Below are 26,503 nucleotides of genomic sequence, written 5' to 3'. Positions count from 1 at the left end.
GGGAATCATCATAGGAGTTGTGTTCTAGCATAATTGTCTACCAACCCCCTCCCCCCAAATCTAGCTGATTAAGGAGATGGAGAGAATAACCTTCTTGTAGGGTAGTCAGATCTGTGCATGGGGTTTTTGTAATCGGGTCAATGCATTGTTGGAAGCCAAGGGTTTAATATAGGTGGGATGGAAAACCTAGAGACAGGAATTTCACCTTACATTAGACTCCCTGTGATTACTTTTTTTTTCCCTAGGAAGGCAATGAGAAAATGTGTTGACCAGAACGGACAGAAGCAGCCAGACAACAATGGAGAACAACACAGGCAATGGACAGAACGAGACAGAAGTTCTGCCAAATCTGGAGGTGGTCACTACTGAATACCAAGTGGTCACTATCTTTTTGGTTCTCCTTATTTGTGGGTTAGGCATTGTGGGCAACATCATGGTGGTATTGGTGGTACTTAGGACAAAGCACATGAGGACCCCCACTAATTGTTACCTGGTCAGCCTTGCAGTAGCTGATCTCATGGTCCTTGTGGCTGCTGGACTACCCAACATTACTGAAAGCATTTATGGATTCTGGGTTTATGGCTACATTGGATGCCTCTGCATTACTTACCTCCAATATCTTGGCATCAATGCTTCTTCTTGCTCTATTACTGCCTTCACTATTGAGAGGTACATTGCCATTTGCCATCCCATCAAAGCTCAGTTTCTATGCACTTTCTCCAGAGCCAAAAAAATCATCCTTTTTGTCTGGGCGTTCACCTCTGTCTATTGCATGCTCTGGTTTTTCTTACTGGATCTTAAGATGGAAGTCTACAAAGAAGCCACGGTTGTGTCTTGTGGGTATAAAGTGTCTCGGAGTTACTACTCTCCAATTTATATGATGGACTTTGGGATATTCTATGTCATGCCAATGGTCTTAGCAACTGTCCTCTATGGGTTGATTGCTAGAATTTTGTTTCTGAGCCCAATTTCATCTGACTCTAAAGAAAACTCAGCAACATGGAAGAATGATTTGGTTCTCTCAAGCAAAACCAAAGCAACCAATAAGAGCATCAACAGTGCTGTGGCTTCAAGAAGACAGGTAAGAAAACTACCCTCCAAATCAGGGGTCTCCAACCTTGGCAACTTTAAGACTTGTGGACTTCAACTCCCAGAATTCCTCAGCCAGCAAAGCATGGAAGCATGGTTGAGGAACTCTGGGAATTGAAGTCCACAAGTCTTAAAGTCAAGGTTGGAAACCTCTGCTCCAAATGGTTTGGGAGGTTCCATTTGTAGCAGGAGTCTTCTGGATGGAAAGTCCAGACCAAATGAGGCTTCCATGTTCACAGATGCTACATTTGCATTTATACATCATACAAAACTTCCTTAGTTTATTTGGTTATTTCTATTACAATAAATATGTCACTAACAATCAAATATTTATGTTCTAAAAATATAAACCCAGAAAAAAATTAAACTATCCACACTTTAAGACTGCCCAAAAAGTATGGTGACTAAATGGTTCTTACAATACCAGTCAATATCTGCACCATAATTTCAACCACAATTTCAATCTAAATTCACCATAATTTCTGATTCTAGAGATCAGAAGCTGGCAACAACTTAGAGCAAGAAGAATTTTCAGTTGACCTTCTCTGAATGATCTCAGCTAAGAGGAAAGATTTTTTCTTCAGTGATCCACACCCAAGATATTTAACGCTTTAAGAATAATAAGTTTGTATGTTGTTTGGAAACAAATGGATGGCCGACATGATACCTTTTGCATAGACATAATAGTTCCTTTGATTCTTTCCCTAGATGAATCTGACTGTTGAATTTTTGCAGGAAATATCTGGGCTAGATCCAAAGACAGTCCTATAAACAGTCCACTGCAGTAATCTAGCTTGCAGGTTACCAATGCATTTAACACTGTTTTGATGTGATTCATGGAGTTTGGCTTAGCAGATTGTATGAAGTGTGATTTGTAAACTGTGTTTTATGGTTTAGCATGTTGTATGAATCCAGACAATGGTTGTTTATTTTATCAACTATCTTTTTTTTAAAGTAAAGTGCTTTATGCAATGTGTGAACCAGACCATTTAATCTGAATGACAGAAGCTGAGGATGAACAGTGGAATGAGGGGGAATTGCAGAATTTATGCCCTGGTTTGTTTGATTTTATAAATATTTTTGGAGTAATTTCAGCCGTTAGTTTGTTTGACAAATGAGTTTCTAATGTAACATGCTAATGCTTTTCTAATGAGTTCCAAATGTAACATGCATTCTTTTTTAGTACATCGAGTATACAACTACAGTATACTCTGTAATAAGCATAGTGATATCTCAGCATGCAACACCTTTAAGTTATAACTGGTAGGATTATCATATCATAACTATTTAAAAAGCAGGGAAATCCAAAATGATGAGACTTAGTGCTATAGGATTGAGCAAGTTCTGGAGAACCAGTAGCAGAGATTTTGAGTAGGTCGGAGAACCTGTAGTGGAAATTTTGAGTAGTTCGGAGAACCAGCAAATTCCACCTCTGGCTGGAATGGAGTGGGAATGGAGATTTTGCAGTATCTTTCTCCTGCCACGCCCACCAAGTAATGCCCACCAAGCTACACCACGCCCACCAAGCCATGCCCACAGAACCAGCAGTAAAAAAATTTGAATTTCACCACTGCAGCGGTGGCTCTGCAATCCGAAACTGGAAGTGCCAAGTCTAGCACAATGGGGGAACCAAACATCACTGTTGTCGTAACTATGTGTATTATTCTGTGGTTACATTGATGGTTGTATATGATTTTTGGCAGTACCTATCTTCAAAGCCAATGGAGGCTTCATAGCACAGTAGGTTTTTGTCAGCAGTTGCAGCATCTAGTTCCCTAGGTTGAACATCACAGTGGCATAGGCTTCTTTCACAGCATCTGTGTAGTTGTTGACCTCAAGTCTCTTCTTAGATTCCCATACACTCTAACTGGTGAGACTTACAGTACTCATTCATTCTGATGCAACCCATTTCATCTGGGCTCTTCATTTGGGAGTCAATGCTGGTAGCAGTGATGTGCGGTGAGGTTTATGGCTGGTGAGGCAGTCCTCTCCCCCGACACCCCACCTCTGCTCCGAGCACAGGCGGGCGAAAGAAAGTCACTTTCTTTCGCCTGCCTGTGCTCGCGGCAGAGCTCAGGCGGGCTGCCGCGAGCTCAGGCGGGCGAAAGAAAGTGCTTTAGTCAGTGGGTGTTGCGGGAGAGGAGAGAATGCCTGAGCATTGCATTTATTAAAGAAAAAAAAGGAAATTTGAAGGAAAAGAGGGAGCATGGGGTGGGAGTGGGGAACACCAGAAATGGAGAAAGAGAGGAGGAAGAGTGACTGCGATGCTGCAGCTTTAAACAGAATGACAGAGTTGAAGCCTCTAAAAATGCGCCCTCTACCATGAGGCAGGAGAACTGCGTGCCTCAACTATCTTGGGATTTTTTAGGCTTTTAACCCTCGCATAACTCTGCTCAAGCACCTAAAAAGTCAGACTAGATGAGGCATGCAGTTCTCCTGCCTCATAGTAGAGGGCGCTTTTTTAGAGGCTTTTTTTAAACAGGCAGTCATTCACGGTGTGGCAGCAGCTAGCTAGCCTAACCTCAGCACTCGCCTTTTCCTGTTTACATTTTTTTTCCTTTTCATGATTGACAGTCGTGAGGCTGTGCCTCTCCTGCCTCCCCTGACTGCATGTCACTGGCTGGTAGACTCTGTGATCCAAGACTTCTAGGTTGGAGACACAGTTTTGTCAACAAATGCCAAGGATGGAGCAGAGAATGTACCAAAGGTGGTATTCAAAATTTTGTACTATTGGTTCTGTGGGTGTGGCTTGGTGGGCATGGCATGGCTTGGTGGGTGTGCTTGGTGGGCATGGCAGGGGAAGGATACTGTAAAATCTCCATTCCCACCCCACTCCAGGGGAAAGTTATTGCAAAATCCCCATTTCCTCCTGATCAGCTGAGACTCAGGGACTCAGGAGGCAGAGACTAGATGTTCAGTCAGAGGTGGTATTTACTGGTTTTCTAAACTACCCAAAATTTCTGCTACCGGTTCTCCAGAACTGGTCTGAACTTGCTGAATACCACTTCTGGAGTGTACATGTGACATTTCATTGTTGGATATCCTTTTGGTACAGAGTCCAGGACTCAAATCTGGAGACGAGGTAAGGGACTCATGATGATGATGATGCTTTCCAAGTATTTGAAGCGATTTACATTTGTCAGTTGGGTGTCATTGCAATGGTTTTTGGTTCTGTGGGCTTGGTGTTTTGCATAGACTGGTAAAGCACTTCAGTCTTGTTGAGGCTGATAGTCAGATGGAAGAGAAACATATAGGAATTTGTTCAGTGTCAACTGTCGATCATTGTTCTTGTCCACTAGGAATACGTAGTCATCTTGAATGATGGCATGGAGGCATTTTGTCTCTGCATTCAAGTGGTGAAGGTCAAAATAAAGCCTTCTAGTTGGTACTTTATGTGTATCCCTCTTTCAGACTCTGAACAGCATTTGGAAATGAAGAATAGATTGAATAGGATATTATCAGACTCTTAAAACCACATGAAAAGTCACTGACCTTTCATTCTGGCATCACAGATTTAATATCAATGCTATTATAATTATTATTTAAGTTCTAACTTATCTATTAGACTTGCATATTTGTTTTAATTTAAGCCATACTTATTGTACGACTTGTTGTTGTTAGTGGCAAAGTCATATCCAACCCATCAGGACCCCATGGACAATGTTCCTCCAGACCTTCCTGTCCTCTACCATCCTCTGGAGTCCATTTAAGCTCAGACTGACTGCTTTGGTGACTCCATCCAGCCACCTCATTCTTTGTCATCCCCTTCTTCTTTTGCCCTCAATCGTTCCCAGCATTAGGCTCTTCTCCAGTGAGAACCTTCCTTCTCATTAGGTGGCTTATAATCCATAAAAAGAACTCTGGACAATGAGTAGATAATAGACATTTTAAATAAATTAAAAATAAAACATTAATACATGGAAAATGCAGATAAAGAGATGTCTTTCTGCCTCTCTCACAAAAGGTGAAGAGATCCACTGTCATTGCATTCATTGAGGCACTAGGGATGATAAAGGGAATGACTTTTTTGACACAATACAAAACTAAACGTATGGATAATCTCCAACAGCTATGGTAATGATGTTGATCTACAGTGTAGAAAATTGAAAAGGGCGACTTGAAAAATCCATGGCAGAAGAGGTAATCAATGAGGGAATTTAACACAATTGGACTTCAAGAGCAGCTATTAGGGAATAACAATGGAAATTGACTAACCTACTATAGGTTGCATGGTTCTAAATGCAGCCTGTTGGTCACTCTACGTGAATGCTATGTGAGAGGATGTTTTTAGCCTGATCCAGTAGGGCTGTCTTTAACTTTTTCATACTGAAGTTGTCTGGCTAGATGGAGAAAATAGTGCAGGCAGCCTAACATTTTTTTTCTCCATCAGACCACCAAATTAGATGCCTGCTTAATAGGCTTGTTTTGGTGAGAAGTTTGAGGATGCTGTGGTTGACATGTGGAGATCTTTGGTGGTCCTTGTTGGTTTGGTGGATGGCCAGTGGTATTGATGCCAGAGCTAGCAGGAGAAATGGAATGAACAGTGGTAGCAGCAACAGAGGTAAAGACAGCTGGCATGGTGGCAGTGGTTCAGTGGTGAGTTCTGGATTCCGTTCCGACTGATACAGTTGGAATGGTCCCTGAGCCTCCCACATGCACTCATGCACTCGTGCAGTGCGCATGCACATGCGTGCATTCCGCACATGCATCGTACTTGCCTGCGACACTCCCCCAAAGCTCCGCAATGCTCCAGCTGCTCGGCAGAATGTCGCACAGGTGCCGTATGCGCGCTGCATGCATGGAAGCGCCAAAAGCTTAAAGCACGGGCATGTGGGTCCTCCGGAGCACCATAACAGAATGGAATCTGGTGCGCCGGGCTGGCTCCCATACACCTGTACCGGGATGTACCGCCTGCAAACCACCACTGCAGTGGATCAAAAATTAGAGGCTGGCTTGTTGCTGAATGGAACTGCATTGGGTAATGATCTTGTAATTGCAGAAGTTCCCTGTTGAGTGGACTGTAGTTTGAGGGTTCAGAAGCTGTGATCTGTTGTCCTTCCTTCAGCTGACAAGTAATGTGGAATTTCCCTTCTCCCCAATTCTTGGGATTGCCATCATAGAGATTGTCAAGACAGATTGGCTGATACAGGATGAGGAAATGGCAGTGGATGTGGGACCCTGGTATAGTGAGGTGTTTAGACTATCCGTCTATAAAGTTTCAGTCCCAAAAGATCTGTTATAACTTTAGACTGGATTTATCTAAGGATCAGAGTATCATGATGGTAATTTAAGGGTGGTACTGCATAAACCACAAATTCAATATACTCTTGTCAATACCATTACAGTTTTATATAATATATAGAGAAAGGGAAAAAGTGGAAGAGAAAAGAAATACCTCTGCCAAAATCTGTGTATTAACAAAAGTACATGGAGAAAATACCGTATATGTGCTTTCTTAGCTAGTCGTAATGTGTAATAAAAACTCTTGCTTTACATTTAGTGTAGAATTAAACTGGACACAGTGTACATATTTAAAATTTGGATTTCCACACTTTGGGAGATCAAAACATCAAAAGATGTTTTATATATTATCTTGTCAGACTTCTACATATGGTTTGAATGAGGTATCTGACTGAGTGATGGATCATGTCTAGTTCCATTGATTTATTGATGTATCTTTGATATGAGGACCATGGCTTCCAGAAATTCTTTAGTCCTTCCCACCCTTCGTGGGCAATTATTTCTGTGTTTGTGTAGTTCAATATGTGGTTCTTTCTGAGCATATCGGTGGCTATTATTTCTGACCTTCTTTGGTTTATTTGTTATCTCTTGTTTTGCCATGGCAGAGGAAATCTACAGAGCACACTTCAGAAAACATTAAAATCTTTTGTCTTAACCTGATATTAGATTAGTCTTTCGCAAATTTTGCCTTCCACATCTACATTGAGATAGACAAAATCTGGTAGAACAGAGCTTCTGTAAAAGTATAGTTCCATTTCACAATAGGTAGGTTTCATAGAATCACAGTGACAAATAAAATATACCACTTAATTTTTATTAAGGGAAACATACATGTACATACATGTCATTTTCCCAATACATCTTGGAAACCATTAGCCCAATAAATCCTAAATAAATGTATGTATGTATGTATGTATGTATGTATGTATATATATATATATGTATATATATATATATATATATATATATATATATATATATATATATATATATATATATATATATATATATATATATATATATATATATATATATATATATCAGAGAAACCAAAATGACAAAACAAGGTATACCATAGCCAATAATAGAACTTAATGTACTTATCCAAGCATGTTTTTCCCCTTTTTTTGACGACAGATCTCAGATCAAACAGGATTCATTAGCTCCATATTTACGTTATTCACAGTGCAAACAATCAGACACACACACCCAGAGTTCAAGTTAACGACTTTATTATGTTCTGCCTATAATAACGTCTGGCAGTCTATTCCAGGGAACAATTAGATAAGACTCCAAGGAACTTGGGAAGGTCAGTCCTAGCCTTTTTGTACTTGTGTAGTGATTCTAGTGTCAGGGCTGAAAGTCATTTTTTGCATTGGGCCTTCTGGTCTGCCGCATTCAATGCTATGGGAAAATGGAGGGGGGGGATTATATGGCGTATGGGAGATATATAGTCAAAATAACATTCCTTTCTCAGAGAATCAAGGACATCTTGCCCTGCACCTGTAAGGGCATGAGTAGGAGGCATCTCCAGTTGGGACAGTGTCTGAATGGGCCATGTGATGGATATGTGGGTCCTGGACAGGGATTTGGACTTTCATTTGGGTGGGAAAAACCTGGAAGCTTCCAGATTCGGGTTTTCCTAGATGTGCCAATATGACATCTCTAATGAAATGGAACTTTGAGGAACCTCAAACCTCATAGTCTTCTTTCATTGGGGGTTACTTGGAACCCTGACATTTAGACAAGCTCCATGCTTGATCCTTCCTCTCTGCCAGGCTGGATGCTTCTGAACAGCTACAGAAGATATTTCTTAGGTAGATCCACAATTAATTCATGGAATTCATGAAGTTAAGAATGGAAAAGCAATTCTTTCAGAGATATCTATATATGGGGCCTCCATGCCTTGTAGCACTCTACAATTGATTGCTAACTGCTGAGGAGTGACTCTCAAAGAGCCCAATATTACTTCAAATGTGAGAGTTGGGTTCTTCTTTCTGGTTCTCCTTGATCCAGCAGGACTTGTTTGATGTTCTGAAGCATCAAAAGGACGGTATGGAGCACACAGGCATTTGATTATAAAAACTATCTGCAACTCATTAAACCCAATGTGTCTTTTTTCAGGACCGCAGGACAGCTGAGCTAAAGAGAAGTCTTAGCAGCTTTAAAAAGCTCCATAAATGGGCTCCAGAAACACTTCTGCCTTCCACATAATATCTTTTTTGCCCTTGAAGCTAAAGCAGAAACATTTCTGATGCTGATAGTCTTAGCAGACGTTCAGGGCTACATGGCAAAGGAAGCAGAGCTGAGAACCATAAAGTTTCATAAAGTTGCATAAAGTTTCTATATTTCTAAAGGTTTTAAAGACAAAATAACTCCCAGCAGCAATGCTGTGGAAGATTTCCTACCTTAGAAGGGGCAGAACAAGATGATTCCTTGAAGTATAGTTAGTTCTTGACTTACAACAGTTTGTTTAATGTCTGTTCAAAATTACGATGGCCCTAAAAAAAGTGACATGACTGTTTTCCACACTTATGACCATCACAGCATCCCCGTGATTTTTTGTTGTTAGTTGTGAAGTTGTGTCTGACACATCATGACCTCATGGACAACGTTCCTCCAGGCCTTCCTGTCCTCTACCATCCTCTGGCATCCATTTAAACTGACACCTACTGCTTCAGTGACTCCATCCAGCCACCTTATTCTCTATTGTTCCCTTCTTTTGCGCTCAGTCTTTCCAAGCATGAGGCTCTTCTCCAGTGAGTCCTTCCTTCTCATTAGGTGGCCAAAGTATTTGAGTTTCATCTTCAGGATCTGGCCTTCTAAAGAGCAGTCAGGGTTGATCTCCTCTAGGACTGACCGGGTTGATCGTGTTGCAGTCCAGGGGACCCGCAGGAGTTTTCTCCAGCACTATAGTTCAAAGACCTCAATTTTTTGGCACTCACAGCCTTCCTTATGGTCCAACTTTCACAGCCATACATTGCAACTGGGAAAACCAAAGTCTTGACTATACACACTTTTGTTGGCAGGGTGATGTCTCTGCTTTTTAGCATGCTGTCTTGATTTGCTGTAATCCCCATGATTATGTGATCCAAATTCACATGCTCGGTAAAGGACTCATATTTATGACAGTTGCATTATCCTGGGTCATGTGATCATCTTTTGCAAACTTCTGACAAGCAAAGTCAATGGGGAAGCCAGATTCACTTAACAACCATGTTACTTGACAAATGTAGTGACTCACCTAACAAATGTGGCAAGGAAGGTCATGAAATGGGGCAAAATTCACTTAGCAAATGATTCTTAACAACAGATAGATGCTCAGTTGAGGTCATAAGCCAAGGCTACCTATACCTTCCAACATTATGATCTTAATATGATATACATACAGTAGGCAATTTGCAACAGACTGGAGTCTGCAATTCTTTTTGTTTGGTGCTAAAGGTTGCAGTGGGTTAGGTGAGGATGGGGCCATGGACAGATAGTGACAAGGAGATGGTGTTGTGTTATGGAAATGGATAAAGTGACAGGATTCAAATTTTTTCACTACCGGTTCTGTAGACCTGGCTTGGGGGGCATGGTTTGGTGGGTGTGGCATGGGAAGGATACTGCAAAATCCCCATTCCCTCCCCCACTCCACTAACCTGCTTTCCAGCTCTGTTCTGTGCAAGGCAACAAAAGAAGACCCAGGCAATCAGCTAGGACTTGAGAGGCAGTGAATAGATTGGAGGCAGGGCCAGGCGGAGGTGGCATTTGCCGGTTCTCTGAATTACTCAAAATTTCTGCTACCGGTTCGCTAGAATTGATCAGACCCTGCTGAATACCACCTCTGATAAGGCTCCTTTTGCACAACTTTGGTAAGTAGGGATGTTCAACTATGAAACATTGCAATGACATTTTATTCTTATGCCTCCCTAAATCTGATAGAAGCTCATTTAATGTTGACTGTAAAACAGAGGAGGACTCCAACGGTTTTAAAATAGAATATCTAAAATAGTGATACAAGGATTACATCTAATTTATAACATATGATTTGCCCCTCCTTCTCCAATTTAGACAAATCACAAGATTTGATCTTATAGAGTTATTATTAGGATAACTTAAATAGCCCCATTGAAAAAGTTAGATTGCATAGTCAGAATATAGATCTAGAAGTAGATGGAGTAAAAGTCTTAAGAGAAGAATATGGGAGGCAGCAAAAAAAAAAAGACTAAAAGGTCAGATGTGGGCAAGAAATGATGGATTAAAAAAAAGAGAGAGAGATTAAAATATCTTCCATGAATACATATCAATAAAAACATGTATATTGATATTAGAATTATATAGGCTGGATAATTATTTTGTATGTAGTGTGACAGACATTAGGATAAATAGATATGAAGAGTGAAATATGGCAACTATAAATAAGAATTAAGCATTAATTGCAAAATTAGAAATTGGATGATGGTATTATTAAACATGCATAAAATATGATTAGCAGTGAAATGATAAAATTAAACAATGAGTGATTAGATAATGAAAGAATATATTTTAATGTAAACACATGTATTAATAGTATAGTCACTTAGATTGGATGATTGGAAAGATCATGAATAAATATATTTTAAATGTTCAACTGATTGTGATTGGCACTAGAAGTATACATTGAGACATTGGATAATGAAAGAATGAAGGATGAAATTTTAACATAAGAAGATGTAAAGAACTAAATAAGGGAAATATGAATAATAAAACAGGTGAAAGATGGAAAATAGAAAAGAAATGAATATTACAGTGACATGGGGAAAAATTAAAATAGAGATAGAAATAAGAGGGGAATAATAGTATGTATGTATGTATGTGTGTGTGTGTGTGTGTATGTGTGTGTACATACATACATACATACATACATACATACGTATATATATATATATATATATATATATATATATATATATATATATATATATATATATATATACACACATACATATATATATATATATGTATGTATATATATATATATATATATATATATATATATATATATATATATATATATATATATATATATATATACATACATACATACATACATACATACATACATACATACATACATACATACATACATATATATATATATATATATATATATGTATGTATGTATATATAATGTTGTATTTGTGCTGATAAATAAATAAAGGGAGACTAGTATAGATCTATTTCAAGCTATTTAGCTCTCATCAGCTAGCCATACCCTTACTGGGATTCGAACCAGTGCTGTATTGGAAGCATATCTTATATATAACCCACAACCCACAATGCCCAAATATGAGAGGAAGCCCACTGCTTCCATTCTCTGTCCATCGGCTTGTCATAAGAGACCATCCAGACAGAAACTCAATATTTTTACTGTTGCCTTTTGTTACATTTGTGTTGTATTTGTGCTGATAAATAAATAAAGGGAGACTAGTATAGATCTATTTCAAGCTATTTAGCTCTCATCAGCTAACCTAATCCCAGTAAGGGTATGGCTAGCTGATGAGAGCTAAATAGCTTGAAATAGATCTATACTAGTCTCCCTTTATTTATTTATCAGCACAAATACAACACACACACACACAAACGTATGTATGTATGTATGTATGTATGTATGTATGTATGTGTGTATGTATGTATGTATATGAAAGGACAAGAGGGAGGTTTAGAAACTGAAGGGTGGTAGTATAAGGTATGTGTAAAAATATAAAACAATGAAAATGAAATGTATTAACTATGAGTAATAATACTATGTCTATTTGTATCATCTATTTGTATCAAAATGGATGATACCCAGATATCACACCATTCACACATTGATATGTATAAATAATATAAAATAAAAAAACTTGATGGGGAAAAAAGAAAGCACCCCCATTACGCAGATCTGAATTTTAAGCTCAGTACAGCATAAGTCACTGGATAACCAATGGGGTCCAATGCGGACCTGTGAAGTCTAGGAAAGCAGCCTGTGAGTCAAATGGATCAGGATACATGACATGAGCACACAAGGCACAGAACTGGGCACATTGCTCCAGCAATACTCAAGTCCTCAGGGTGGGATTAAGTAGGGGACATTGGTGCAGTCCTTCATGAGAGGCAAGGTTTCCTCCTTGCGAGTAGTCTAGCTGACTGGCATTGTGCCTCTCTGCTCTCTGCTCTCTGCTCTCTGTGTCATTGGATCAGGAGGAGGAGGTGTGGACTCCACCTTTTCCTTGTTGCTAATGAGTGGCAGCTTCCTAGCCAACGTGCTGCAGCTATGGCTTTCCTTGCTCAACCTGTCACTCGTCCAATTGACGGAGCTGAGGCTGCTCCGTCAGGCTAGTACTCTCTAAACCCTGATCTTGACCAACACTTGGCTGTGCCCTTTCCTCTGCCGACTGAAACTGATCCCCCTCCTCTGAACTGACTTCTGGAGAGAGGTCCAGTGTTGGATCCATGAGAGAAGCTGTCTTTGCTCTTGTTTGGTGGTTCATTACTTCATTCCTTTCACATAGAACTAAGAGCAATTTATTTCAGGTGCCTTTCTTCATTACCTAACTTGAACCTAGAGGAGTTCAAGCATCTCTCCTGCCAGGGAAGAAAGCTCTTAACAGAGGACATAATTTCATTATAGCTTTTGAAATCAAGGGTGTCCTTTGCAAAATGTAGAGTTTTGTGTTGCGATAAAGGAGTCTTAATTCCTTTCATAATGGCGTTTTTATGAAACTATTTCTTTTTACCTCAGTTTTTTCCCCTAAAGATGTATTGTCCTTTTTGGGGGGGGGGGGGAAGAAGTCTGTGCCAAATGCCTTACATTTTATAATTAAGATTACATTAGTCTGGAATCCTCCAGCATAACTCCAGATAGCCAAATGTATCCAATATGTTCCAACTGATATTGCCAGTAGGTTCTACTACAAACATTAATAATATTTATATTTATTTTCCCAAAATTCTGTTTCAGGTTTTTAGCAAAACAACAACAACAACAACAACAACCCTTCCTCCCAAACTGTCTGTTATCTCACTACTACAGTAATACTTCTGGTTAGAAGAGAACACTATGGGCACATAGTCAAACTTTCTTTCATTCTCTTCTTCTGAATTTGAAATGTTAGATTATCTATTATACTTTTTTTAATTGATTAGGAGCAGTGTCCAGGGAAGAAACAGAAGCCTAATTACCTCATCTGGAAACAAGAATTTTACTACATCTAGTTACCAGATGTGGATGTTTGAATCAGCTAATTTGACAGTTGTAACCCAGTGGTGGGGTTCATTTTTTTTTACTACTGGTTCTGTGGGTGTGGCTTGGTGGGTGTGGCATGGCTTGATGGGCATGGCAGGGGCAGTATACTATAAAATCTCCATTCCCACCCCACTCCAGGGCAAAGTTACTGCATGGGAAGGTTACTCTTTATTTCCTCCTGATCAGCTGGGACTCAGGAGGCAGAAAATAGATGGGGCAGGGGCAGTCAGAGGTTGTATTTACCGGTTCTCTGAACTACTAATCTCCGCTACTGGTTCTCCAGAACTGGTCAGAATCTGCTGAGTACCACTTCTGGCTCTGACCCTAGAGCAAAGCACACACAAGCTTGAAATCCAAAAGGTGCTCTTTTCAAGAGGCAACTGGGCTTCCTTGTTTTTCTTTGAAGAAGTTTCACTTCTCATCCAAGAAGCTCATCCAATTGTCTGCAAGGACTACCCGGAGGAGAGCCTTCTCTGTGGCTGCTCCGACCCTCTGGAACGAACTCCCCGTGGAGATTTGTACCCTCACCACCCTCCAGGTCTTCCGCATAGCCCTTAAAACCTGGCTTTTCCGACAGGCCTGGGGCTAAAGACTCGCTGCCCCACTACGAATGGTATGATTGTTGTGCTTTTAACTATGTATGGTTTTTATGTTTTTGTTACTCTGTCTGTATTCCCCCTCCCTCTTTGAGTTGTGAGCCGCCCTGAGTCCCTTCAGGGAAAAGGGCGGCATACAAATAAATTAAACCTAAACCTAAACCTAAACCTTATACTCCTTGCAGACAATTGAAAAAAGCACCTTTGGGACCACCATGACCTGGCTGACTGAGAATCTCTATAGACACTCAAATTTGAAATGTAGACAAAATTCATCCCCTTGACTTGGGTGTGACAATCAATTAGTTCAGCACTGGAAAAGTGGTATTAAAACCAAAGGGCATTTAAGTCCCTCGGAAGCACCTGAAACGCCTGTTTTCCCCTCCAGTATCCCTATCCATATAATTGCATATCACATATCCTGGGTACGTGTGTTTTTCTGCATGTCAGCTGTAGAGAGAACACAGGAAGCCTTATGTTCACCTGAAGTGGCCGCAATCAATTTCCTCTAAAACCTTCAAGCCCTCTTTTCAGAAATAATAATTAAAAAAATGACAGAACTCCTTCAGCACACTGCAGGCCAAGAAAAGATCATAATTTTATGTTGCTGTCCTGAAAAGTGATCATTAATACTCAAGGGTTAATTTGTTACTGCATGAAATAATCCTGTTTAAATCTGCAGTAAGGCAGAAATGGGATGCAGGGCTGGGGCTTCAGGAGGCCAAAAAATGCTGTATTCGGTGTATAAGACGCACCAAAATTTCTGCACTCTTTTTTTTTGGGGGGGGGGGAAGGTCCATCTTATACTCTGAAAAATACAGTATGTGAAGTCCCAGTAAACTTTATTAGAGCACATTCCTGGTTAAGCCTTCTGGGAAGTAAGTTCACACATTTAGGATTCAACATTTGTAGACGATATCAAGCTGGGAGGGATAGCCTACTCTTGAGAAATAGGCTCAAACTCCAGAAAGATCTTCTTGACAGACTTGGGCATTGGTCCCTATCCAGCAAGGGGAAGTTCAGTCATGAGAAAAAGAAGGTCCTACACATGAGCAGGAAAAACAAATGCATAAGTATAGAATAGATGGTACCAGTGGTGGGATTCAAATAATTTAACAACCGGTTCTCTGCCTTCATGATTTCTTCCAACAACCAGTTCATCAAACTGCTCAGAAAATTAACAACAGGTTCTCCCGAAGTGGTGCGAGCTGGCTGAATCCCACCACTGGATAGCTGTCTTCCATTCCTTGAGGGGCTGTCACAAGGGAGAAGGGATTGATTTATTCTTTAAAGCACTAGAGGGTAAGACAAGAAGTAATGGGTAAAAGCTTGTCAAAGACAGATCCAACTTAGAAGTGAGGGGAAATTTTCTGATACTGAGAGCAATTAATCAATAGAATAGTTTGACTCTTGGAGTTGTGGGTGCACCATCATTGGAGGTTCTCAAGAATAGCCTGGACAACCATTTGACTGGGATGATATAAGGCTCCTGTCTTGAGCAGGGAGTTGGACTAGAAGACCTCTGAGGTCCCTTCCAGCCCTATGATCACCCTATTGTGAATGTGTCTTGACTGTTTTGACCACATCCTGCAGACAACCCTGGGGAAAGCTGTGCCTATTTACAGCAATGAAACATCTGGTTGGGATGGCATTGCTTTATCCTAGCAAAGTATGGGAACCATCAGAATAGAAGCTGCCTAGCATTAGCACTGTGGTTTAAATGCTTTCTACAATAGTTAAAAACAAAACATAAATTGAAAAAAATTAAGTATCTTCCTGATAAATTGAGATACTTAACTCAGAATTCTTTTAAATCCCAACTGTGCATAGTTTATCATGTAAAGTCCATAGACGTGGCCAATCCAAACAAGAATATTTTTCAATCAGAGTCATTGTCTTCTGCTGGATTGTTTCATTAGTAAAGAGGATTAAGCCTTTTTCCCCCCTTAGAAACCATAATTCAGAGTAGCAATTATAGCACTTAGCTAATTAATAATATTATGCTCATTGGAATATTTTGAAAGATTAAAAATGGTTGTAATATAAAGAAGGTCTTTAACAAGAATACAAAAAAGATAATTATAAAATGAGCCTTTTCAAGTATCAATTGAAAATTAAACAATTAAGAGTTTTCTTAACAAGGACCCTAACAAAATGTTTTCTTGACAAAAAGCTCTTTTGATAATTGAATAACAGAGGGCTTTTAATGAAGCTGCAGACCTGCATAGATGGTATCATCATTTCGAATGATGGTTAAAACAGATGAGTTCAAAACACTTCATTTTGTTTTCAATTTCCTTTATTAAGCGTCATTTATACTCTGCCATGCAAAGAAAAGGAAGGAAGAAACGAGATATATTAAAATCAATGAGAATAATGGTTTAAAGGTAAAAGTAAAGGTTACCCTGGCACTTATGTGCTAGTCGTTCCCAACTCTAGGGGGCGGTGCTCATCTCCATTTCAAAGCTGAAGAGCCAGCATTGTCCAAAGACATCTCCATGGTCATGTGGCTAGCATGACTAAATGCCGAAGGCACACGGAATGCTGTTACTTTCCCACCAAAGGTGGTTCCTATTTTTTCTACTTGCATTTTTACATGTCTCGAACTGTGAGGTTGGCAGAAGCTGGGAGAAGTAACGGGAGCTCACTCCATTACACGGTGCTAGGGATTCAAATCACCGAACTGCTGACTTTTCTGATCGACAGGCTCAGTGTCTTAGCTGAGCTAAAACAAAGAATGTTAGTGAGCAGAGGCAAATATACATGTCCCAGGATAATGTTGCAAGAATGAATCTGCATCGGTCACCAGGGATCGATTCTTCTAAAATTTTGGATTCATGCTGGAGCTTATCCTCGGGGAAATTTTTCTCCTTTCCTTCCCCTTCTCTTCTTTAGATGTGGCTCATGCATATGTGAATATTAGAGATTGTTAGACCCATCTCTGATCCATTCTATGACTGCCTTGGTCCACCACAGTGACGTGCGGTGAGGTTTATGGCTGGTGAGGCACTGACACAGTGGTGGGTTTCAAATTTTTTTAGACTTGCAGACTTCAACTCCCAGAATTCCACAGCCAGGCATGCTCAGTTCCGATTTAAAGCGACAGCATTTGTTTTTCTCCTTTGTGAAAAAGTTTCCTTCATTCTTTTTCTTCTCCCTCCACCTCCTTCCTCCCTCCCACCCTCCCCCCTCTCTCAAACAGACACACGCACACAGAGAAGTTGGATTGGACTATCTCTCCTACCCCCTTCACTCTCTCACTCACTCTCTCTCAAACAAACACAAACACAAAAGTTGGATTGGATATATTTTCCAATGGCTTGAAAACCGATCCGAGCCTTTGATTGCAGGAGGAGCCACGTTGCCTTTTCAAACTTGTAATCAGTGAAGCTGGGCTTATATAGTTTTATCCAGCTGTTTGTGCATGTGTGTGTGTGTGTGTGTGTACGTGTGTGTGTGTGTGTGTGTTTGAAAAGGCAACGTGGCTCTGCCTGCAATCAAACTACACTTGGGGAGGGATCTACACTTGAGGATGAAGTTTGAATTCCTCCCCCTCCCTTCAACCCTGACTTCACGTCCCTGGTCCACCAGCCATCAGTTCTTGCTATGCGACCAGCCTGTTTCCATTTCAATTTTTTTTAACTCTCTTGATGATATTGTACACTTTCATTTGATCTCTAATCCATGTGCAGGTCTTTCTATCTTATCTTGGAATGCCGAGCATGTATCTTTATTTATTTATTAAACTTATAGGCTGCCAGTCTCACTATGGAAGAGACTCTTTTAGATCTCTCACTTTCTGGAATAGGTCCAGCTTCATCTTCATCCAGCTGGTTTCATAATTCATATCAAACAATGAAGAAGGCAAGGCCATCTGGATTTAAACAGGTCCTCATATCCTCTATACACCAGCCAGCCTCATCAGCATTCATATCATCCCCCACCATCTCCTTACAGCAACAGAAAGAGAAAATTACTCCATAAGCCATCATATTAATGATATTGCATTATTCAAACTGCAATTGGAATTATATAAATCAATTTTGTTTCTGTCTTCAATCTACCTACGTTTTGGGTGGCCCTTGTACTCTCCTTCCCCTCCCAAATTGTGCACTCTTGATTTATGGTAAGTACTTGGGGCATTTATTTCTATAGACTAGAGAGCAAGATAGATTCCCCCTTCATCTTCTCTGTCATTTATTTCATAGTCACTGCACTAACAGAGCCTCACAATGCTCTTATATTAATGGTTAGTCCTTATTTCCTAATGAAATGGACCACTCTTAATTAAATGCAATAGAATCAAGGATCGCTGAGCTCTTCATCAGTTGAAACGATTTTCACTTATTCTCTGACTCCTTCAGCAGAGGCGTTACTGTCAACACAAAGATGGATAAATTGCTTAAAATTGGCTGGCGCCACCTGACTGGTGAAACCTGAATCTCAATTGTGCAAAAGTAGATTCCATTTGCAATTATAGCTATTATATATTATAATTATAGCAATTATAGCTTTTTTTAGTCTGAGTCACTGTAGGTGACCAGCATTTTGTTCCTAACAGAGGAGATATTCTACTGGTTCGCACTGGTTCGCCCGAACCGCTAGCAGAAATCGTGGGTGCATCCCACGATTTATACTAGCAGTTCTACGGCATCCCATTTAGGCCCCCTTTTTTGGCAAAAGTGCAAGCATGGAAGGTTGTGGACATGCACGGAGGTGGTGCGAGCGCTCACATTTGCGAACCGGTAAGAAAGGTAAGTGAATACCACCCCTGGTTCCTAAAACACCCCATGTGAACCAAAAACAGGATGATTCTGTGCTTTTTGAAAAAGGTTTTCATTACTTGTTCTAGAAAGGTAACAACAATAAAGGCAATACTATTATTCTCCTGGTTAAATATTGATGCAGTCTGAAATCCAGTCTGAAATTAATTAAAAAATTAGAAGAATATGGTGAAGTGGCAGGATTTAAAAAATCAATAAAGGCAAAACAAAAATGATAACCAAGAACATGACAAAAAAGCAAGAAGAGGAACTGGAATTAGCAACTAGAATGCAAATAACTAAGAAAGTTGAATACTTGGGGATCTGGGTGTCTACAAAATGTTCCAAAATTAAGGACCATAATTATAATAAACTAGTGACCCAAATAAAGAAAGATTTAGAAAGCTGGAAAAAAATATTCAGCTATCACTAATGGCACGTATAGCCAAATCAAAATGAATATTTTACCAAGAATCTTATTCTCGTTGCAAGCCATACCTATTAACCCAGGTAAAACATTCTTTCAAGAATTAAACAAAATAACTGCTAGGTTCATTTGGGAAGGACGAAAAGCAAGGATTAAACTAAAGTCAATGCAAGATAGCAAGGAGAGGGGAGGTTTAGCATTATCAAATTGGGAATTATACACATTAGCAGTAACAAAACATGGGTGAAAGATTGGATAGAGCTAAAGAATAAAAGAATTTTGACCTTAGAAGGCTATGATTTGCAAGTAGGTTGGGATACATTCCTATGGGATGATAAAAATAAAACCCACAAATACTTTTAAAAACATTTAATTAGAAGACCATTATTGCAAAACTGGCTCAAATAAAAAAAATCTACTATGTGAAAAATCCGGAATTGGCTATCACCGACAGAAAGGACGATCCATCCAAATTTTATAGATATGAATAAAATGCTAAGATACAGAGACATAATTGACGGACAGGGAAATTTAAAAACAATTGAAGAATTGGCAGAACAAAACATGCAAGTTGACTGGCTAACCTACTTGCAAATCAAAACTAAACATAATAATGGTACTAAAATATATGACATCGAAACAGAACCACACGAATTGGATAAAATAATTCATAGCTCGGATAAAAAGATGATAGGGAGAATATATACATTTCTCCTGAAGCATAAAATGGAAGAGGAAATCGTGAAAGAACAAATGATAAAATGGGCACAGAACTTTGGCTATAATATTGAATTGGATAAATGGGAAAAATTTGGGGAACAAACTTAAAAATGACACTATCAGTTACATACATGGAAAATCAGTACAAAATGTTTTACAGATGGCACCTGGCACCAACAAGGTTAGTTAACAACAAATACCTCCCCAAAATATTGGAAATGTGAATCAATACATGGAACATACTACCACTTATGGTGGACCTGTGAGGAGGCTAAATTTTTTTTGAAAAGGATCAAAAAGTGGCTAGAGGTAATAACAGGTTTTAAAATAGAAAGGAAACCTGAAGGTTTTTTTTAATTAAGAATAATGACTGTGAAATATAAAAAAGAAATTCAGTATTTAATATTACATATAATTACGGCGGCAAGGATTGCCTTTGCCCAAAAATGGAAAAAGAAATTAATTCCAAGCGAAGATGAAATAATAAGAAAGGCTATGGACTGTGGTAAAATGGACAAATTAACAAAAGAAATCCAGAGAAAAAAAGAAACAGAATACTACCAGATGTGGGATAAATGGTATAGGTGGATGGAGGAAAGAAACAAGGATCAATGAAGGAACACAACAAAGCCCAAAAATAGTAGTTAAGGAGAATTAACACATATATATGTATCCAAGTGGTTTAAACTTACTAGAGGTAATCAGCAATATAGCAGACAGAGGAGTAAGATAAGAGGGTTAAGAATGGTGAAATACAAATGAAATATAATAGAAGGGGAAACAGTATAAGGTGAGCAATATCAATTGGCTATTGCTATTAGAAAGAACAGGAAGCTCCTGTTCATATTGTATTGTGTAAATATGGTGTATGTCTAAGTTTTGTGTGTGTGTATTTTACATGTTTGTAAATAAAATTTAAAACTAAAAAAAAAAAAATCCAGATAAGAAATGAGTTGTTGGTAAAGAGCAAAGGAACTCAGGGGTTGAGGTGACATTTATGTTCTAGATGGGGCTGCATCCCCCTCGAATCCCCTGTTTCACAGTTTAAAATCCCTAGGTGTCATTGGATTTGCTGGTCATAGCTGCATTATGTATCTCATTTACACATCCATTAGTACTGCACCAGTGGTGGGTTTCAAAAATTGTTTGAACCTATTTTGTGGGTGTGGCCTCCTTTGTGGGAGTGGCTTGCTGCCCATGTGACCGGATATGAAGATGCCGACGACACTTGTCAGAACCACCTTACCTTACCTCACACACAGCACTGGCATGCATAAGAATATGATGTAAACTTGTTTTTTAAAAGGCATCTTTGGTTTGCGTTAAAACAACTTCAACACACGCAATATTCTGATGGCACCACAAACGCAGTAGTCATCCTCACCTTTCACAGAGGCACTGAGTTTTATAAATATGAGCATAATAGTGTAGAATAATCATATGCAAGAACCAATGGTGGGTTTCAAAATTTTTTGGACCCTCTTCTGTAGGTGTGGCCTGCTTTCCGGGTCCACTGGTGGAACCTCTTCTAAACGGTTCGGTAGATTTGACGAACCGGTTCTACCGAATAGGTGCGGTACTGGTAGGAACCCACCTCTGTACTGCACCAATGTCTTCTTGAGCAGGTGATTATTTTAACATATTTTACATGACACTTTCTTAAAAAGCATCCAGAAATTGCCGTTGAATAAAATACGCCATCATGGCGCTTAAGAACAGAGATCACCCGACACTTGCAGGGAAAGATCTGTAAGGGTTCCTGAGTGCCTAAATAACAGGATAGCAATGTTCCAATATTTAAGGTTGGTGCAGTGGTTACAGTGCAGTAATTTTGCAATTTTGCAATTTTAATAGATTTGTATGCCACCCAATCCCGAAGGACTCCGGGCGGCTTACATAAAAACAGTTTAAAAGCATTGAAAAAAAGTTTAAAATACAGAACAAAGATGAGTTAAGGAGGGCGCAACATACACTCGATCTTAATGGGGTGAAGATCAATCTAGATCAACAGCCTCAGGCCTGCCAGAACAGCCAGGTCTTAACAGACTTACGGAAGGCCAAGAGTGTGGGGAGGGTCCAGATCTCAGGGGGTAGATCATTCCAGAGGGCCGAGGCAGCTACAGAGAAGGCTCTCCCCCACGGAGCCGCCAGACAGCACTGCGCAGTCGATGGTACTCGGAGGAGGCCCGCCCTGTGTGATCTTATTGGGCGCGGGAGGTATGTTACAGGAGGCGGTCACGGAGATATCCAGGTCCTAGGCCATGTAGGGCTTTAAAGGTAATAACCAGCACCTTGAAGCGTGTTCGGAGACCAATGGGGAGCCAGTGCAGCTCGCGGAGGATAGGTGTAACGTGGGTGTACCTATGTACACCCAATATCGCTCGCGCGGCTGCATTCTGGACCAATTGTAGTCTCCGAACATTCTTCAGGGGCAGCCCCCGTACTGCAGGATACTTTTGCTGCCTGCCAGCTGTCTGCAATTTGACAATTCAAATCTCACCAGGTTGACTCAGCCTTATATCCTTCCAAGGTGGGTAAAATGGGGACCCAAATTGCCGGGAGCAATATGCTGATTCTGTAAACCCCTTAGAGAGGGCTGCAAAGCACTGTAAAGCAGTATTAAGTCTAAGTGCTATTGCTAAGGATTGTCATAAAGAAAAGGGGACCAGTCTATTCTTCAAAGCACCTGAAGGCAGAAGATGGAGCAATGGATGGGAACACTCAAAGAGAGGACCAACCTAGAATTAAGGAGAAATTTCCTGATAGAACAATAAATCAGTGGAATGCCTTCTCGTCAGTAGTTGTAGATGCTCCATCGCTAGAGGTTTTTAAAGAAGAGCTTGGAAAACCATTTGTCTGAAATGGTATAGAGCAGTGATGGCTAACCTTTTCCAGGCCAAGTGCCCAAAGCGCATACATGCACAAGGGAATGCACATGGGTGTGTATAAACCCCCCAAATGAAATGCACCCTCCCACGCATGTGCCCCACCCCTGCACATTTCTGTGCATACCCTGCACGTGCCCCGCCTCCCACACACATGCATGTGCAACCCCCTCACATGTGTGTGACCCCATTGCACCCCCGCCTCCCTCACTTGACCCCACCCCCTATGAATGCACGCACAACTCCCACACATGCTTCTTCCCGTGCATATGCACGCACAACCTCCCCCATGCACCCTACCCTCTGTGAATGTGCAGCAGAGACCCAAAGGCCAGCTGGCCTGTGGAAGGCTTGTGTGCATGCACATTGAAGCTGAACTAGGGAGACGGCTTGCATGCCATCAGAGAGGGCGCTGTGTGCCACTTCTGGAAAGCACATCATAGGTTTGCCATCATGGGTATAGAGTGCCCTTGCTTGAGCAGGGTGTGGGATTAGAATAGCCACAGGGTCCCTACTAGCTCTGTTTTTCTGTTATTTTATAGGACTTTACTTCCCTCTGTCCCACCCTGAGTAATAATATTGACAGAATTGTGCATAGTAAATTACAGTAAAAGTTCTCTGTCTCTTCATTAAGTCATTGAAAAGGATTATGTCACTCTACGTTTGCTCATCAGATATGTCCATTCAATACCCCCAGGTTACAAAGATGCTGGCTGTGGTTGTAGTCCTTTTTGCCTTCTTGTGGATGCCCTACAGGACCTTGGTGGTCATTAACTCCTTCCTGTCTCAACCTTTCCAAGAACAATGGTTCCTGCTGTTCTGTAGGATTTGCATTTACCTCAATAGTGCCATCAACCCTGTTATTTATAACCTCATGTCCCAAAAATTCCGAGCAGCCTTCAAAAAACTCTGGAAGTGCCAACAGAAACAGCTGGAGAAACCTACCAACTACAGTGTAGCCCTCAACTACAGCATCATTAAAGAAACTGAACATTTCAACACTGAACTAGAGGACATCACAGTTACAGATGCTTACCTGTCATCCACAAAAGTATCCTTTGAAGATAACTGTGTGACCTCTGAGGTAAGAACCAGAATAACAACTTGAATTAGTGTCATTTCAATCAATAGCCATAAGAGAGATAATTGGCATGGTTGGACAATTTTGGACATAGAAGTCTTATAAAGTATGTATCCTTTACTGTTTAGTATATTAAAGTGTAAAAAGATGTCTCTACTATTCATACTATAATATAATAAGTCCTAATTTAATAAAAGTGAAGATATATTTGGGTGAAATTATCAAAAGTGAAATGTGTTGCACCAAATATGGCAAAGGGGTTGAGCTCTCAGTGTAAAGGTTCCTCCCTCGCACATGTGTGCTAACTGTTCCTGACTCTAGGGGGTGGTGCTCATCTCTGTTTCAAAACTGAAGAGCCAGCACTGCCTGAAGAAGTCTCCGTGGTCATGTGGCCAGCATGACTACATGCCAAAGTCTCACGGATCACTGTTACCTTTCCACCAAGGTGGTCCCTATTTTTTTACTTGCACTTTTATATGCTTCCAAACTGCTAGGTTGGCAGAAGCTGGGACAAGTAGCGGGAGATCATTCCATTACATGGCACTAGGGATTCAAACCGCTGAACTGCCGACCTTCTGATCGATAAGTTCAACGTCTTAGCCACTGAGCCACCACGTTCCCCCATCTCAATGTAGAATCTTCTCTCCAAGGTCAAGGAACCTCTCTGGTTTCTCACAATTCACTGTGAAACATAAGGAAAAACCTTTGCTGTGGGCTTTCTCAGGTCGAAACGTGTAGACATCTAGAAATATGATTAAATACGAAATAAGAGGTACAATTAAAGACAACTTCAACATAACACTTTTTATCCAAGATACTTCGAAACAGGACCTCAATTCCAAAGAAATTATCTCTGGGAATAATAGCAATAGCAATAGCAATAGCAGTAGACTTATATACCGCTTCATAGGGCTTTCAGCCCTCTCTAAGCGGTTTACAGAGAGTCAGCATATTGCCCCCAACAATCTGGGTCCTCATTTTACCCACCTCGGAAGGATGGAAGGCTGAGTCAACCCTGAGCTGGTGAGATTTGAACCGCTGAACTGCTGATCTAGCAGTAGCCTGCAGTGCTGCATTTAACCACTGCGCCACCTTGGCTCTTAAGGCAAATGAGCAATGTTTTTTGCAGGGAAAATCTGTCTGAGAATGTGAGGTAGTCTAGTCTTAATTCCTACATCTTTGGGGAATTTACCTATATTTGGATAGGTAGAAGTGAGTTTTGCCATAATTTTCCTGAAAGGTCTTTTTTTAAGCATTGTCTGCCTAGCAATAGATGATAGTATTTCACATCCACTTGCAAGCAGGAGCATCCAATGAATAGTACAGTTTCAAGACCGTGAAAGCTAATATCAGAAGTTAACTTTAAAGCTGCCTGTGTATCAACTTAAAGGCATTGTGGTCCTCCAAAGTGACTCATCCTTCAATTTCTCATTTCAGGTGATGTGAAGTTGGAAGAAGCTGCATCTCTCATTCCATTTTGCTTTTGTTCTATTTGATCTCAGAACAACCTTCGCCCAACTGATGTCCTCCGGATGTATTGAGAAATCGATTCCCAGAATTTTTGTAGCTGGGAGAGTGCTGGGTTGGGCAAGGTTTTCATAGATGATCCACTTCTGAGTCATCCTGCCTATTAACCTAAACATATCCAAACGTCAATATGCTCATACTTATTGAAACTACTGTACTGTATGTTATTCATGCTTGTTTTGTGGAAACTTACAGGTAAACTGCAGATATGTATGCATGCATTAATATTCATTTGCTATCTATATTTGAGTGAGTTTCCCAAGATATACTTAATATTCATTTACTATCTATATTTGAGTGAGTTGCTCAGTCCCTTTCATGAGAGAACTTTAGATGTGATATTTTTGTGACTATTGCTCAGTCATTAAGAACATTGGTGCAATACTGCACTTTATGACAAGCACTGTGGGAGTGGCTTGCTTGAATTATTTTAGCTTCCTAAGCCACATCATTTCCCCACAGGTCCTATAGGTATATGTAATTATCTCCAGTTGAATTGAACACTGTACCATAGCTATTTGCTGCCCAATTGACAGCTGAAGCTGAAGGACATGGATCACATTGGCAAAATTGGAGCCATCTCACTATGGAAGACAGCAATTCCAGGAAAGAAATTCCAATCCAGGCCAAATCCATGAGACCACTTTCCTTCAATATTAACAAATAGTAACATGTAGCATCTAGGTAAATTCCTGACTCTAGCATCTACATCACAATAATTCTTATCTTGTTGCAAGCTGCCTAAACCCTATTTCTCATTTTATTCCAGTTTAGAGAACTAAATTGAACTAGTGTGCAATTTAGCAATGGCACTTAGACTTATATACCGCTTCACAGTGTTTTACAGGCCTCTCTAAGCAGTTTACAGAGTCAGCATATTGCCCCCAAACAACCTGGGACCTCATTTTACCCACCTTGGAAG

At 40.2% G+C, this 26,503-nt stretch overlaps 1 protein-coding gene across 1 annotated transcript; it reads left to right on the top strand.

The window, feature by feature from the left end:
• Positions 1–264: 264 nt before the first annotated feature.
• Positions 265–25,991, top strand: TRHR (thyrotropin releasing hormone receptor). Its single transcript, XM_087703849.1, has 3 exons — positions 265–1,081; positions 23,671–24,057; positions 25,492–25,991. The coding sequence occupies exons 1-3, from the start codon at positions 299–301 to the stop codon at positions 25,498–25,500; spliced, it is 1,179 nt and encodes a 392-aa protein (XP_087559975.1). The 5' UTR covers positions 265–298; the 3' UTR covers positions 25,501–25,991.
• The last annotated feature ends 512 nt before the right edge of the window (positions 25,992–26,503 follow it).

Source organism: Thamnophis sirtalis, unplaced genomic scaffold, assembly GCF_051295495.1.
Source record: "Thamnophis sirtalis isolate CommonGarterSnake01/CBP01778 unplaced genomic scaffold, rThaSir2_p1.2 scaffold_2, whole genome shotgun sequence".
In the NCBI taxonomy this organism is placed as follows: Eukaryota; Metazoa; Chordata; class Lepidosauria; order Squamata; family Natricidae; genus Thamnophis; species Thamnophis sirtalis.
Note: the sequence above shows the minus strand (reverse complement) of the source record. Positions and strands in the feature narration are given on the sequence as shown.

What these genes read in the sequence shown, in the direction of transcription:
- TRHR (XM_087703849.1), top strand. Translation starts at nt 299, where the DNA reads ATGGAGAACAACACAGGCAATGGACAGAACGAGACAGAAGTTCTGCCA. An exon ending in CTGTGGCTTCAAGAAGACAG is followed by an intron (nt 1,082 to 23,670) that starts GTAAGAAAACTA and finishes CAATACCCCCAG; the next exon opens with GTTACAAAGATGCTGGCTGT.